General features: G+C 44.6%; 1 protein-coding gene across 1 annotated transcript in view; it reads right to left on the bottom strand.

The window, feature by feature from the left end:
• NUP54 (nucleoporin 54) overlaps positions 1 to 13,059 on the bottom strand; it is a 36,078-nt gene that overhangs the window by 17,941 nt on the left and 5,078 nt on the right. Inside the window, exons 3-6 of the mRNA XM_069976734.1 lie at positions 4,652 to 4,741; positions 2,591 to 2,755; positions 1,598 to 1,827; positions 508 to 695 (exon numbers count right to left, since the gene is read on the bottom strand). Coding sequence (XP_069832835.1) covers positions 508 to 695; positions 1,598 to 1,827; positions 2,591 to 2,755; positions 4,652 to 4,741 — 673 coding nt within the window. The remainder of the gene's footprint in view (positions 1 to 507; positions 696 to 1,597; positions 1,828 to 2,590; positions 2,756 to 4,651; positions 4,742 to 13,059) is intronic.

The raw sequence follows: 13,059 nt of genomic DNA, 5'->3' as shown, positions 1-13,059 counted from the left end.
CTGCCACAGCCTCTAGTTACCTGTGCTGCCACAGCCTCTAGTTACCTGTGCTGCCACAGCCTCTAGTTACTCGTGCTGCCATAGCCTCTAGTTACTCGTGCTGCCATAGCCTCTAGTTACTCGTGCTGCCATAGCCTCTAGTTACTTGTGCTGCCATAGCCTCTAGTTACTTGTGCTGCCATAGCCTCTAGTTACTTGTGCTGCCATAGCCTCTTGTAGCCTCTAGTTACTTGTACTGCCATAGTCTCTAGTTCATGGGTCTCCAAACTGCGGCCCTCCAGCTGTTGCGAAACCACAACTCCCATCATGCCTGGACAGCCAAAGCTTTGGATTTGGCTGTCAAGGCATGATGGAAATTGTAGTTTTGCAACAGCTGGAGGGCCGCAGTTTGGAGACCCATGCTCTAGTTATTTGTACTGCCACACCCTTTCAACAATTTAATGGTTGGCTTTCACATTTCTCAATTTTTCATTTAAAAAAAAAAAAAAAGCAACCCCCCAAGCTTACTGGTCATCGGGTAATGTTTTCACTCCCTCCACATTTACAGTGAGGGTCTGATGTCCTCCTAAGACTTTGTGCAGAGATTCTACTAACTGCTGCTGCTGGGCACGGATGTCAGCTTCCTTTTTATTAAACACAAGTTCCACAAGCCCATCCTCATCCTTGTTGCTGGGTATGCAACTATAACCAACGGCCTAGAGAAGAATATTTAGAACAGTTACTGATGGAAGAAAATAAGTACTATGTTGGTTTTCTTTAAATCCCTTAGATATACAGTGCCCTCTTATTACATGTTTAACCCTGTATTAGGCATTATATTTTAGTAACATATGCTTTTTTTAGAGTAGCTTCACACCGTATTGCAGCGGATTTTCTTAAATGAATGAACACAGCATCAAATTCGCACTGTCAAATCTGCTGTGGATCCGCAGCAGAAAATCCGATGCGATTCGGTACCTGTGAAGCTACCCTTAAACACTGCAATAATGTACAGGTTTAGACTGAGTTCACAAGATTTGAAGCTGCAGATTCAATGCAAATCAAATCTGGGCCATTAAATCTGCTGCAGATCTGCTGCAAATCCTGTATGTGTGAACGCACTCTTAAAGGTTACTTATTGTCCATGTTATTCAGGGGGATATCTCTGGATCAGCTGCACAGAATAATTTAAGTCATACCTCATTCTGTCCAGCTTCTCTGTCACTAGTTTATGCTACCCTGAGATAGGACCCCATAAACCTACTGACAGTCTCTCTTTAATGACTTAAGTGGGCACTGTCACTTTAAAAAAAAAAAACACAGTGTCAGAGACTTGTCAAACGTTTTAGCCAGGACAAGTGTGTGGTATGTGTGTGTTCTCTACAAGCTCTGTGCCACATGATCAAGATAGACCCACAAAGTAAGTATATAATACAGTCTGGGTCACACACACACACAGAGTGGGGAGAGAAGTAGTTAGCTGTGTGGTTCTTCTCTCACTTGTTCTAGCGCTCAGACAAGTCTAAACTTATGATGTGTCAGTTTTTGTAAAGTGACCATAAACACTTTAACAAAGGCTATATAAAGAAAAATGAAGTACATGGATTTAGATACTTACCTTAAACCTACAAAAATAATTTTCTTGTGTGAACTCCACAGGAGGAATGTTATTACTGAAGTATCCTTTACCAGTTCCCCAAAAAGCCTGAAGCTGGTTCCACTTGGCCAAGATGGCATCTCTCTCGTCCCCCAGCAGTGTCGGTGCAGACAGAGCACTTGCCGTGTTCATCATCTGATTTGACTGGTTAGGATTTTGTGTGGGCTGGTTGAACAGACCTCCTCCAAGGGCTAACAAAGGGCAAAATAAGGGACATCACAGCGTTACAAAGACAGAAAGAAAATTCCGTAAAGCCTCCAGAATTATAAAATGGGGCTGGGTGATCAATTTAATTTGATTTAGTCATTTCAAATACTCAGAATTGCAAATTTGATGTTAGCCGTGGGCAGGGCCAATATGGGTGGATATTCGCCCCGGACCCATGGGTGGAACCAATAACAGCCTGGGAGTGGGGCAAGCTGAAGGAATAGGCTGGAGAGGGGAACATTGGCTCCAGCTGTTGCAAAGTTCCCCCCAGGTTGAACAAAGTGTCAGTCATTTCTGTGTTCTGCCATGGGACTAAGACAATCTTTGTACTTTGAACATGACTGCACTCCATTCAAACTAGGGGTAATATAGGAATTCACTATGATCAGTGGAAATACCAGCAGTCTCCCAGTGATTACATATATATCCCCTACCCTGTGGATAGGCGATAAATGTTGTTAATGCACGCTATATACACGTTCACTCCTAGCCCTGTCTGTGCGTCAGGAGACTGACTTTATAGAAACTCGATCAGTCCATCTCCTTACTTGTGTGCAGAGCAGGGAGACACAGTGCTCAGCCATGCACTTCTCCCTGTTCATTCTAGAGACTGGTGGGGGTCAGACCTGACTGACCAAAACTTAAGACAAGTCCCTAGTATACATGAAAAGTTGTTACATGATAGTGTCTAGGTGGTGGGGGTCTACAGCCCTACTGTAAAGTGATAACATAACATTGTATACTAACCATTCTGTTGTTGCTGCTGTTGAGGTTGAGCGCCAAACCCCCCAAAGCCCAGACCAGTCGATAAACCAGTATTGAGACCAGTGTTTGTCAGACCAGTGTTTGTTCCTGTTGCACCAAAAGCGCTTCCAAATCCAAATGTTTTGTTTTGGGTGTTACCAAAAAGACCTAAGAAACCAGAAAAAGTAAAGTGATACTCTATTATTTAAATGTCACGATGATTTGATACAGACACTTGTGATGACACTTGTTGTGCGGCTGCCCCCGCACCAGCAGCCCCCAGTGAACACCCCCACCCCCTAAAGACCGCCAAACTACCCCATTACAAGTGCCAGCAGCCGTGACAGTAGACCCCAGAGGGCTCTGCCACCTGTCTGCCTCTATCTGAATTTGACAAGTGGTTTTATTTCGGGTGGAGAGAAGGGGGTCCTGTCAAGAATGTATGGTTTGCTCTTATCATTGTGCAATATAGAACGGGCTCCCTTTTTCGCTTTGTGGAAAGGGACCTGAATACTAAGTTTTCTCCTGAGGGCTTTCCCTCTCTTCCCACTAGAAGGAAAAAAAGTTACAAGCTGTTGAACAGGTGGTACAGATGCCCGACCGCCATACATCGTATGTTCCCTGAATCCTCCGATCGCTGTTGGCGGTGTGGGGTGGAGGAGGGAACCCTTCTCCATGTCTGGTAGAGCTGCCCTAAAATCAAGGTGTTTTGGGAAGGGGTTGTCAGAGTGTATGAGGCATACTCTGGCAAACGTGTAGCTAACAACCCGAAGGCAATGCTTCTTTCTTTGTTACCCGGTTCGATGTCACTCCACAAGAAGGGCGCGCTGAGACATGTTCTTGCGGCCGCAAAAGCGGAGATACCGCGACATTGGAAGACTGTCGTGACTCCTGCACTGCGGGAGTGGTTCACTGAAATGCAAGGAATTCAGAGAGCGGAGGAGTTTGTGGCCTGAGGCGCAGGGCTGATCGGAGGCGTACCGTAAGGTTTGGACTGCGTGGACTCTCTTTGTGGAGGCTCCAGATTTTGCTAACCTGCTCTGGAACCTAGGCGAGTCCGCGGCACCACTGGTCTGAGTTCCCTGTGCTCCCCCCCCCCCTCCTTTTTCTTTTTTCTTCTTCTTTCTTCTATGTTCCCCTTCCTCCTTCGCCTTTCTTCATCCTTTTTCTTTATCTTTTTGTCTTTCCTTTGCGTCCTTTTCTCACCGCCTCTAGGCATCTCCTATAGTGACTTCACTTTTGTTGGTCCTCTAAGGGCGCCTGTTTTTCTATATATTTCTTCAAAAATTGAGGCACCTCTTGGTGCCCTGGTTTGCATATCCGTATAGTGTTGATGCGTAGCTATCCTGTGTTTCACTTTGCGATATGTTTGCACCATACTATATGTAAAACATGATGAGCTATGTATCATGGTTGTATTTCATGCCACTGTACCCTACCTTTTGTTCAAATCACTTGTTCTGTCATTTTTTGCTGGCTTTATTCTAATAAACTCAGAGTAAACAAAAAAATATATTAAAGGAGAACTCTGCCGAAAAAGTATTTTTCCCAGAAAGTTATATAGCTTTGTAAATTACCTCTATTTAAAAAAAAAAAAAAAAAAAAAAAAAAAAAAGATAGATTTGTATTTATATTTAAAAATCTCAAGTCTTCCAGTACTTAGCTGCTGTATGTCCCTGAAGGAAGTAGTGAATTCTTTCCAGTCTGACACAGTGCTCTCTGCTGCCACATCTGTCTGTGACAGGACCCAGCAGGAAAGGTTTTCTTTGGGGGATTTGTTACTGCTCTGACAGTTCCTGACATGGACAGAAGTGGCAGCAGAGAGCACTGTGTCAGACTGGAAAGAATACACCACTTCCTGCAGGCCATACAGCAGCTGATGAGTACTGGAAGACTTGAGATTTTTAAATAGAAATAAAAATCTATTTGTAAGTACTTTTTTGCCGGATTTCCCCTTTAAGATATTGTGCAGATCATCTTCTTGAATGTTATACATTAACAGAAAGACAAGAAAACCTTGCATTAAAACCAAAGCTCCCAACGCTACAGTCAAATAACCCTTACCAGTGGTGCCAGTGTTGGTTGGAGCGGAGAAACTAAAACCGGCGTTAGAAGATGCTGTTGTTGTTGTGGTTCCAAAGCCGCCAAATCCACCTAAACAAACAAAAAAATTACATTAATATATAGACACGTTCAGAGGGAAAAACCAAACGAGGATATAATTTGCATCCAAAGTTGACTAATTCCAATAAAAGTGAATGCATGGATACCCGGCATAACGAATGAGAGAACAAACATACAATGAAGATGAGGAGAGTAATGTTTCTTTTACCAATTGCCTTACTGTATGAATAGGAAAAGTCAGGACAATTTGATGACTGCAATAATGAAAGTATGCCATAGCAACACATGGCCACTGTTATTAGAAAGAGGAAAAAAAAAAAAAAAAAAAAAAAAAAAACTTTTGATACATCAAAGAGATATATTGACCTCCTGGCACAGAGGTGCATGCAGCAGTGGGCGTCTCTTCCCACTCTCTCCCCGACTGGTCAAAAATTTTGACATGTCTCTGTCTAGGAGTTCCAACTTGCAGACCCTGACTACATCAAAGAAAAGTGAAGGTACCTCTGATGGTTTTTTTTTAAACTGATTTAACAAACAGTACAAGCAAATAAAACAAATTCTGTTATATATCTTATCAGAAAAAAATGCCTCAACACAAGGGACAATATGTCCTTCCTTCTGTCTCATAAACTGATTGTTCACTCTTAATTCACTCTTTACTGCATAAGGCCCTATTCCGCAGAACGATTATCGGCCGTATTCGGCCGATAATGGTCCTGTGGAATAGGAGGCAACGATCAGCCGACATCGTTGAAGTCGTTTGTCTTTTAACATGTTAAAAGACATACAACTTACATAGCAGCGATCAGCTGCCGCCGCTCCGTGGCGCAGGAGCGGCGGAAGCAGACCGCTGCTATATCCTATGGGCTGCCCGGACGATCAGCTATCACCCAGGCAGCCCCCCCCCCCCCCCTCCACTCACGAGGAATGAGGAGCAAACGAGCGCTAATCTTTAATCAATCTTGACAAACCAAGATCAGCTTACTGAGGGATCAAGTTACATGCTGGCCACAGAAAGAGGGGAAGAGGGGAAAGAGAAAGAGGAAGAGCTACAGTGGGATTACTTCAAGTAAAAGAAACAGATATGGACCCTGCAGAGTGGGAAACTATTTAAAACATCATATAAAAAGGTTATATAATGTCCACAGATACTTCCTATAATTCTTTTTACAAGGCTCATGTATGATCGGCCCTATGAGATCAATGAGTGTCATACAAGTGTAACAATATATGCAATCAATATGCATGAAAAGATCATTGGACCATCAGGTACATCCTCTTTAACCTGACACAGGGATAGAACAGTGCCGTGGTCCGTTTTTCGAATTGCGGCCCAGTTCCCATGTACTGCGCTGTTCTATACACGGTTACCAGCCAGTGCTCAAGCACAGGAGGCCGACCGGGCCGACCCCAGTAGCAGGGAATTCCCCCCCCTGTATGACGCAGATCCGTTAGAATCAATGGAGCCGCGTCAGAGGGGAGGGAATTCCCTCCTACTGGGGGCGGGCCGGACTATCTCCAGTGCTTGAGCACCGGCCGGTACCCGTGTATAGGACGGCGCAGTACATGGGAACAGGGCCGCGGTTCGAAAAACGGACCGCGGCACTGGCTTCCCCGTGACGGCGCCGTTCTATCCCTGTGTAAGGTTAAAGAGGATGTACCTGGTGGTACATCCTCTTTAAACACAACCTACATATTTGCAATGATTTGCCACACTCTCTAGTTGAGCCCAGCAATAACAAGTACATTGCGCGGCAGTAATAGGCCAGTTATGGCAGATTTGTACAAGTTAAATAAATAAAAGTATTCAGTGGAATCAAACAAGAATTTTTTTTTATTAATAGACCCATATTTATTAAACTGTTTGAAAAAAAAAGCTGGTGTAGTTAGCACACGTCTTAAAGGGGAACTCTAGATAAGATTTAAAGCGACTCTGTAGCCACAATCTGACCCCCCAAACCACTTGTACCTTCGGATAGCTGCTTTTAATCCAAGATCTGTCCTGGGGTCCGTTCGGCAGGTGATGCAGCTATTGTGCTAAAAATTTACTTTTAAACTTGCAGCCCCGTGCCCTACCGGAGTGGCCTAGATTGTGTATGCATTAGGCTGGCACAACCTCTCTGTCCCTCCCCGCCCTCCTCATCATTAGAAATGATCCAGGCAGATTGCCTCCTATTCCCCACCTGTTTGCACATGTGCTGGATTGTTAAGACACCTGTGCAGTGTTCAGCATGGAGAAAATGTTCCAGTGGCATTCCTAATGATGAAGAGGGTGGAGAGGAGTGGTGCAAAGTTAGGGCACAGATACGCCCGTAGGGCACGGGGCTGTAGGTTTCAGGGTAGCTTCACACGTACCGTATCTCAGCAGAAAATACGCAGCAGATTATATCTAAATAACAGAACACAGTATCAAATCTGCTGCATTTTTTCTGCGTATCTGCTGCAATACGGTACATGTGAAGCTACCCTAAAAGTTGTCTTTTGGACAATAACTGCATCACCTGCCGAACGGACCGCAGGGCAGATCTTGGATTAAAAGTAGCTATCCGAAGGTACAAGTGGTTTGGGGGGGGGGGGGGTCAGATTGTGGGTACAGAGTCGCTTTAACCCTGTTCAATCCCCACCAATAATCTAAGCTTAATTGTAATAGGTTTCTATTACATGAATTGGTCCGTTTGTCTGCAGTTCCTCCTGACTCACACTATGAAGCTGCAGAAAATCCTCACTTTCTGGTCCACTCTGTCTCCACTCCTCTGTGCTCTCCCTCACCTTCTGAGACTAAGGTCATATGATCTCCAACTCTTTGGGTCATGCACGCCGTAACATGTCTACTGTAACTGACTCACACTGATAAGTGATCACCTGGACAAACCAGAAGCTAAAAGAGCCAGTAGTGGATGGGTAGCAGGTCATTGGCTCTGAGATACAATGCATGATGGGAGATATAGTTTCCCAAGTGCCATTATGTAAAACTAGGATCATTTGCAAAAGTGTTAGGGTCCTATTACACAGCCCAATGGGGGCCTGATAACTGTAAACGAGCACTGATCTGCTAGATCGGCGCTCGTTTACTGGACCCATTACATGGCCCGATAATTGTTTAACAAGGGCTGCATGGATATCGTTACCGATGTCCTTGCAGCCCTTGCTTAAACTGCATACATTACCTATCCATGGTCCAGGGCTCCTCTTGCGGTCCGCTTCTCCCCAGATCCCCCACGCTGCAGCTTCAGAGCGGCCTGTCTTAGCTGGTCGTTGTGTTTATTACACAGAGCGATAATCAGCCGGACAGGGTCAATTCGGCCCATTATCGTTCCGTGTAATAGGGCCCTTAATCTGGGGCTAGGAGCAGCATAGACAAGTGGGAAAAATGTCAAACCATCGATGGGGAATTGGTGAGTGTACCTACATAATTTTTGTGCATTTAAATTTTTTTTTTTTTTATTCACTGGAGTTCCCCTTTAAGCTTTATCATCACAAAGGCTAAATTGTGACTGGTTACCATGAGCAAATCACACCAGTTTCTGTTTCACAGATTGATTATTTTTTTTTTGCCAACAAAAAACCATCAGATAAAAAGCTGCTTTCACATTGTAGCAGAACTGTAGCGATTGAAGAAACATTATGTTTAATATTGAAAAAAGGCCATGAGTGAGGGCTAGTTCACACTAGTAGAATCTGCTTTTTTATGCAGAAACTGAGCCAATTTCCACATCAGAAACAGTGTTTAACGGAAACCACCTCCCACATGATGAGTCTCTCTCTTTCCACATGGTTCCACTTTGTGCTCCTAGTGAAATGAATGGGAGCTTTAAAGCGACTCTGTACCCACAATTTGCCCACCCCAAACCACTTGTACCTTCGGATAGCTGCTTTTAATCTAAGATCTGTCCTGGGGTCCGTTCGGCAGGTGATGCAGCTATTGTCCTAAACAACAACTTTTAAACATGCAGCCCTGTGTCAAACTGCCGTGCCCTAGACTATCTGTGCCCTAACCTTGCACCACCCCTCCGTCCCTCCTCCCCACCCTCTTCACCAGTAGGAATGCCACTGGCAGGATTTTTCCTATTCCTCTGCAGTTAACACTGCACAGGTGCCTTAACAATCCAGCCCCTGTGCAGTGTTCACACAGCTGATGAATAGGAGACAATCTACCTGGGGTATTCCTAATGATGGAGGGCGAGGAGGAGGGACAGAGGTTGTGTCAGCCTAATGCATAGTCACTGTAGGCCACGCCAGTTTGACACAGGGCTACAAGTTTAAAAGTTGTTTTTTAGGACAATAACTGCATCACCTGCCGAACGGGCCTCAGGACAGATCTTGGATTAAAAGCAGCTATCAAAAGGTACAAGCGATTTGGGGTGGGCAGATTGTGGGTACAGAGCATCACTGGAAAAGCACATCCAACAGTACCGAAAAGTCTGCACTGCAGATTATGCACCGTTTGTTATGTGGCATTTTCAGTTTTAGTCTGTGTGAACATGCCCTTAAGAACAAGACCAGACACACTGTTGACATCCAAGTAACATCACCAGTTACAAGGTGGAGCATAACCCATATGAAATCTTACCAGCATACTTTGGATTTACAGTTGGGTTACAAGGAACACGAACGTCCAACAAAACGTAGATGGTAACGGGTGGAATGTGTGTGATAAAATGCAGTGGTCCAAGAATAGTGGCAACATGTAAGTAAAAGGTGAAATATAATCGTCCTCTAAACAGGAACTAAAAGGAATCTGAAAATATGAAAATCGAAAAAGGGAATTGAAGCTGCTGATGTGAATGTATTCAAGGTGGCCAACTACCATTTGAGGGTGACACATTCATCGCTGCCCCTGCCTAGAGTTTGGAAATCAGGAGGAAGTGGCTGTACACATTCCCCCTTAAAGGGGTAATCCGTCAAAATTTCTTTTCTTTCAAATGGACTGCAGGAAGTGGTGTATTCTTTCCACTCTGACACAGTGCTCTCTGCTGCCACCTCTGTCCGTGACAGGATGTGTCCAGAGCAGGAAAGGTTTTCTATGGGGATTTGCTGCTGCTCTGGACAGTTCCTGACACGGACAGAGGTGGCAGCAGAGAGCAGTGTCAGACTGGAAAGAAAACAACACTTCCTGCAGGACATACAGCAGCTGATATCTGTATAACTTTCTGACAACAGTTCATTTGAAAGAAAAATATTTTTGCTGGAGTACCCTTTTAAATTGCACAAGTCAAGAGCGTATACGCCATAGGGTTATTAGATGAAAAAACCCTCTGCTTGGAAAGTGAGTTATACAGAAAGCCTATGTTTAATAATATCTGGTCTCTCTTCTGCAGTCATTCACAAAACACAAGAAAAGAACCAAGCACAGGGAAGAATAAGCGCACGTCTCCAAAACTAATGATATTTTTCCGCTTGGGCAAATCCTTTTTACAAAGGCAACAGCGAAACATGAAAGCTGATCAACTATGTAAAGCAGGGATGAGGAACCTTTGGCCCTTCAGCTGTTGCAAAACTACAATTCCCATCATGCCTGGACAGCCAAAGCTTTAGCTTCGGCTGTCCAGGCATGATGGGAATTGTAGTTTTGCAACAGCTGAAGGGCCAAAGGTTCCCCATCCCTGCTGTAAAGGGAGGGGAACATCAGAAAGTAACCTATTGCTTCACCAGGTTTAACGTTAAAAATATTAAAAAGGTGATTTTTTCCCATTTTACAATCTATATAAGAAAATAATCCTAAATCCTTCAAGTTTTCAGTCTAGCGACTAGGCTTAAAGCGTAACTGTCATGGTTTTTTTTTATTGCTGAAATCAGTAGTATAAGTGATTTTAAGAAACTCTGTAATAGGTTTTATCAGCCAAAAAAGCCTCCTTCTGTACTCAAGAAGCAATCTCCCAGCCTCCCCCCCTGACTTCTTATCTGTGCATTATCAGGCAAACACGTCTTCATTACAGAGAAGCCAGTGAAGACGGACTCTGCTCTCTCCATTGTAAGCCTATGGAGGGGGGAGGGGCCGAGGGAGATGAGGGAGCAGGAAGAGGTGACATGAAGGTCAGCTGTTTGTAGACTGTCTGGGCACCTAAAACGCTAAATTGAGGTGTCAGAAAGGTCAGTGCTTATCTATGAACTTACTGAGAGAAGATTGCAGGATGTTGTGCTTTGCAAGACTGCTCCGTGCTCAGTCACTCCTAACAGCCCCTCCCCTCTCCATAGCCACATAATGGAGACAGAAATCCTGCTTCATTTGATGTGAGGGGGGAGGCTGGGAGATTGCTTTTTCAGTACAGAAGGAAACTTTTTTAGTACATAAAACCTATTACAGAGTTTCTTAAAATCGCTTGTACTGTTATTTAATGTTTTCAGAAAAATGACCCTGAAATGACAATTACGCTTTAAAGCTAAGCTGATCGTGCAAACGGGATAGTCGGCACTCTGGAAACCTGTGGAGCTCCTGGATAAGCAGGCAAAACTTGAAAGTAGTCTTCCCGGCACTCACCAAATCTTCTGCAAACAATTTACATATATACATAGGTTCTGCATACAAGACAACACATTACAGAGTTGTAACACACCCTTGTCTTGTATGTAGAGCCTATGTATATATGTAAATAAATGGTTTGCAGAAGATTTGGTGATTGCCAAGTTAAAACTAAGCTGAGGCTTCCTGTTCTGAACAAAGAAAGAGGACACCAGTAACGAACACAGGATCTATCACAATAGACAATAGCTGAAGCTCACAGGTCAGTCTACCTTCTCCTTGTGGAATGACCTCTGCACAGGTTCACATCATGCCCAGAAGACTCTTTTTAAAGGGGTAGTTCAGAGGACACTCTTTCCTTTAAAAGAGGATTTACCACCAGGTACATCCTCTTTAAGCTGAACTCATGGATCGAACGGCATAGTCAGGGGGAAGGCGGTGCATAGAATGGCGCCGTACACGGGAACAGGGCCGCGGTTCGAAAAATGGACCGCAGCCCGGTTCCCGTGTAAAACGCTGTTCTATGCACCGGAACCGAACGGTGCCCAAGCACTGGAGGCCGGCCGGGCCGCCCCCAGTGGGAGGGAATTCCCTTCCCTCTATGACGCAGCTCCCTTAGAATGAATGGAGCCGCGTCATGCAGGGGAGGGAAATCCCTCCCACTGGGGGTGGCCCGGCCGGCCTCCAGTGCTTGGGCACCAGCCAGTTCCGGTGCATAGAACGGCGCTGTACATGGGAACCGGGACGCGATTGGAAAAACAGACCATGGCACCGGCCTCCCCGTGACGGCGCCGTTCGATCCATGGGTTTAGCTTAAAGAGGACGTACCTGGTGGTACATCCTCTTTAAATCAAATGGTGCCAAAGATTTGTAGTTTACTTCTATTTGAAAACAAACAAACTCATCTTGTAGTACTTAGCAGCTTCTGTATGTTCTGCAGGAAATGGTGTATTATTTCCAGTCTGCAGAGCAAGAGAGGTTTTCTATGGGGATTTGCTCCTGCTGTGAACAGTTCCGGACATGTCAGAGAGCACTAGAGATTTTTTTGTAAATAGAAGGGTCCATTCACACAGAAAGATTATCTGCCAAAGATTTGAAGCCAAAGCCAGGAATGGATATTAAAAGAGGAGAAATCTCAGGCCTTCCTTTATGACCTGATCTCTGTTAGTCTGTTCCTGGCTTTGGTTTCAAATCGTTGGCATATAATCATTCTGTGTAAATGGATCCCTTCTTTGCTGGACTACTCCAGTCAATGGGACAGCTTCAGACTATTGTTGCTGAAGTCCATGGGACTTGCTGTAGAGAATATCTTTAAAGGGTTATTCCTCTAAGAACTAACTTTAAAAATATTGCTGTCCTGGCGCAGAACACGAACAGCCTTTTCTTACCTCTCCATGCTCCCTGGTGTCATCTTCGGCCCCTGGCTGAAAGATCCCTTCTCCACTTCAGAGATGGATTAGTCTGAAAGTGACAATCACTGACCGAGACGGGACAGTGCTACGACCAGTGATTGGCTGAGCAGGCTGTCACTGCCAGACGAATCTGTCTACGAAGAGGAGGCGGCATCAATTAATCGGGGACTGAAGATTACATAGGAGGACATCAGGGTAGTGCGGAGAGGTAAGAATAGGCTGTTTGTTATGTTTTGTGCCAGGGCAGCAATATATTAAAAAAGTTAATTCTGATTGTAATACCCCTTTAAGTGTACAAACCCACTTGACGTATTTGCTGCGTGAATCAGTCTTAAAAATAAGCAGGCAAAACGCAGGTTGGCTTTATACGATTGTTCTGCGTTAAAATACGCAATTGCGTATTTTTGAAGCGTGAAGCTTGTTGTTAGCAAAGCATCAGTTGTTAACAACCTGTGCGAAAAACGCATGTAGCTTCA

This window comes from Dendropsophus ebraccatus, chromosome 7, assembly GCF_027789765.1.
Source record: "Dendropsophus ebraccatus isolate aDenEbr1 chromosome 7, aDenEbr1.pat, whole genome shotgun sequence".
Lineage (NCBI taxonomy): Eukaryota > Metazoa > Chordata > Amphibia > Anura > Hylidae > Dendropsophus > Dendropsophus ebraccatus.
This window is presented reverse-complemented; position numbering and strand designations above follow the sequence as displayed.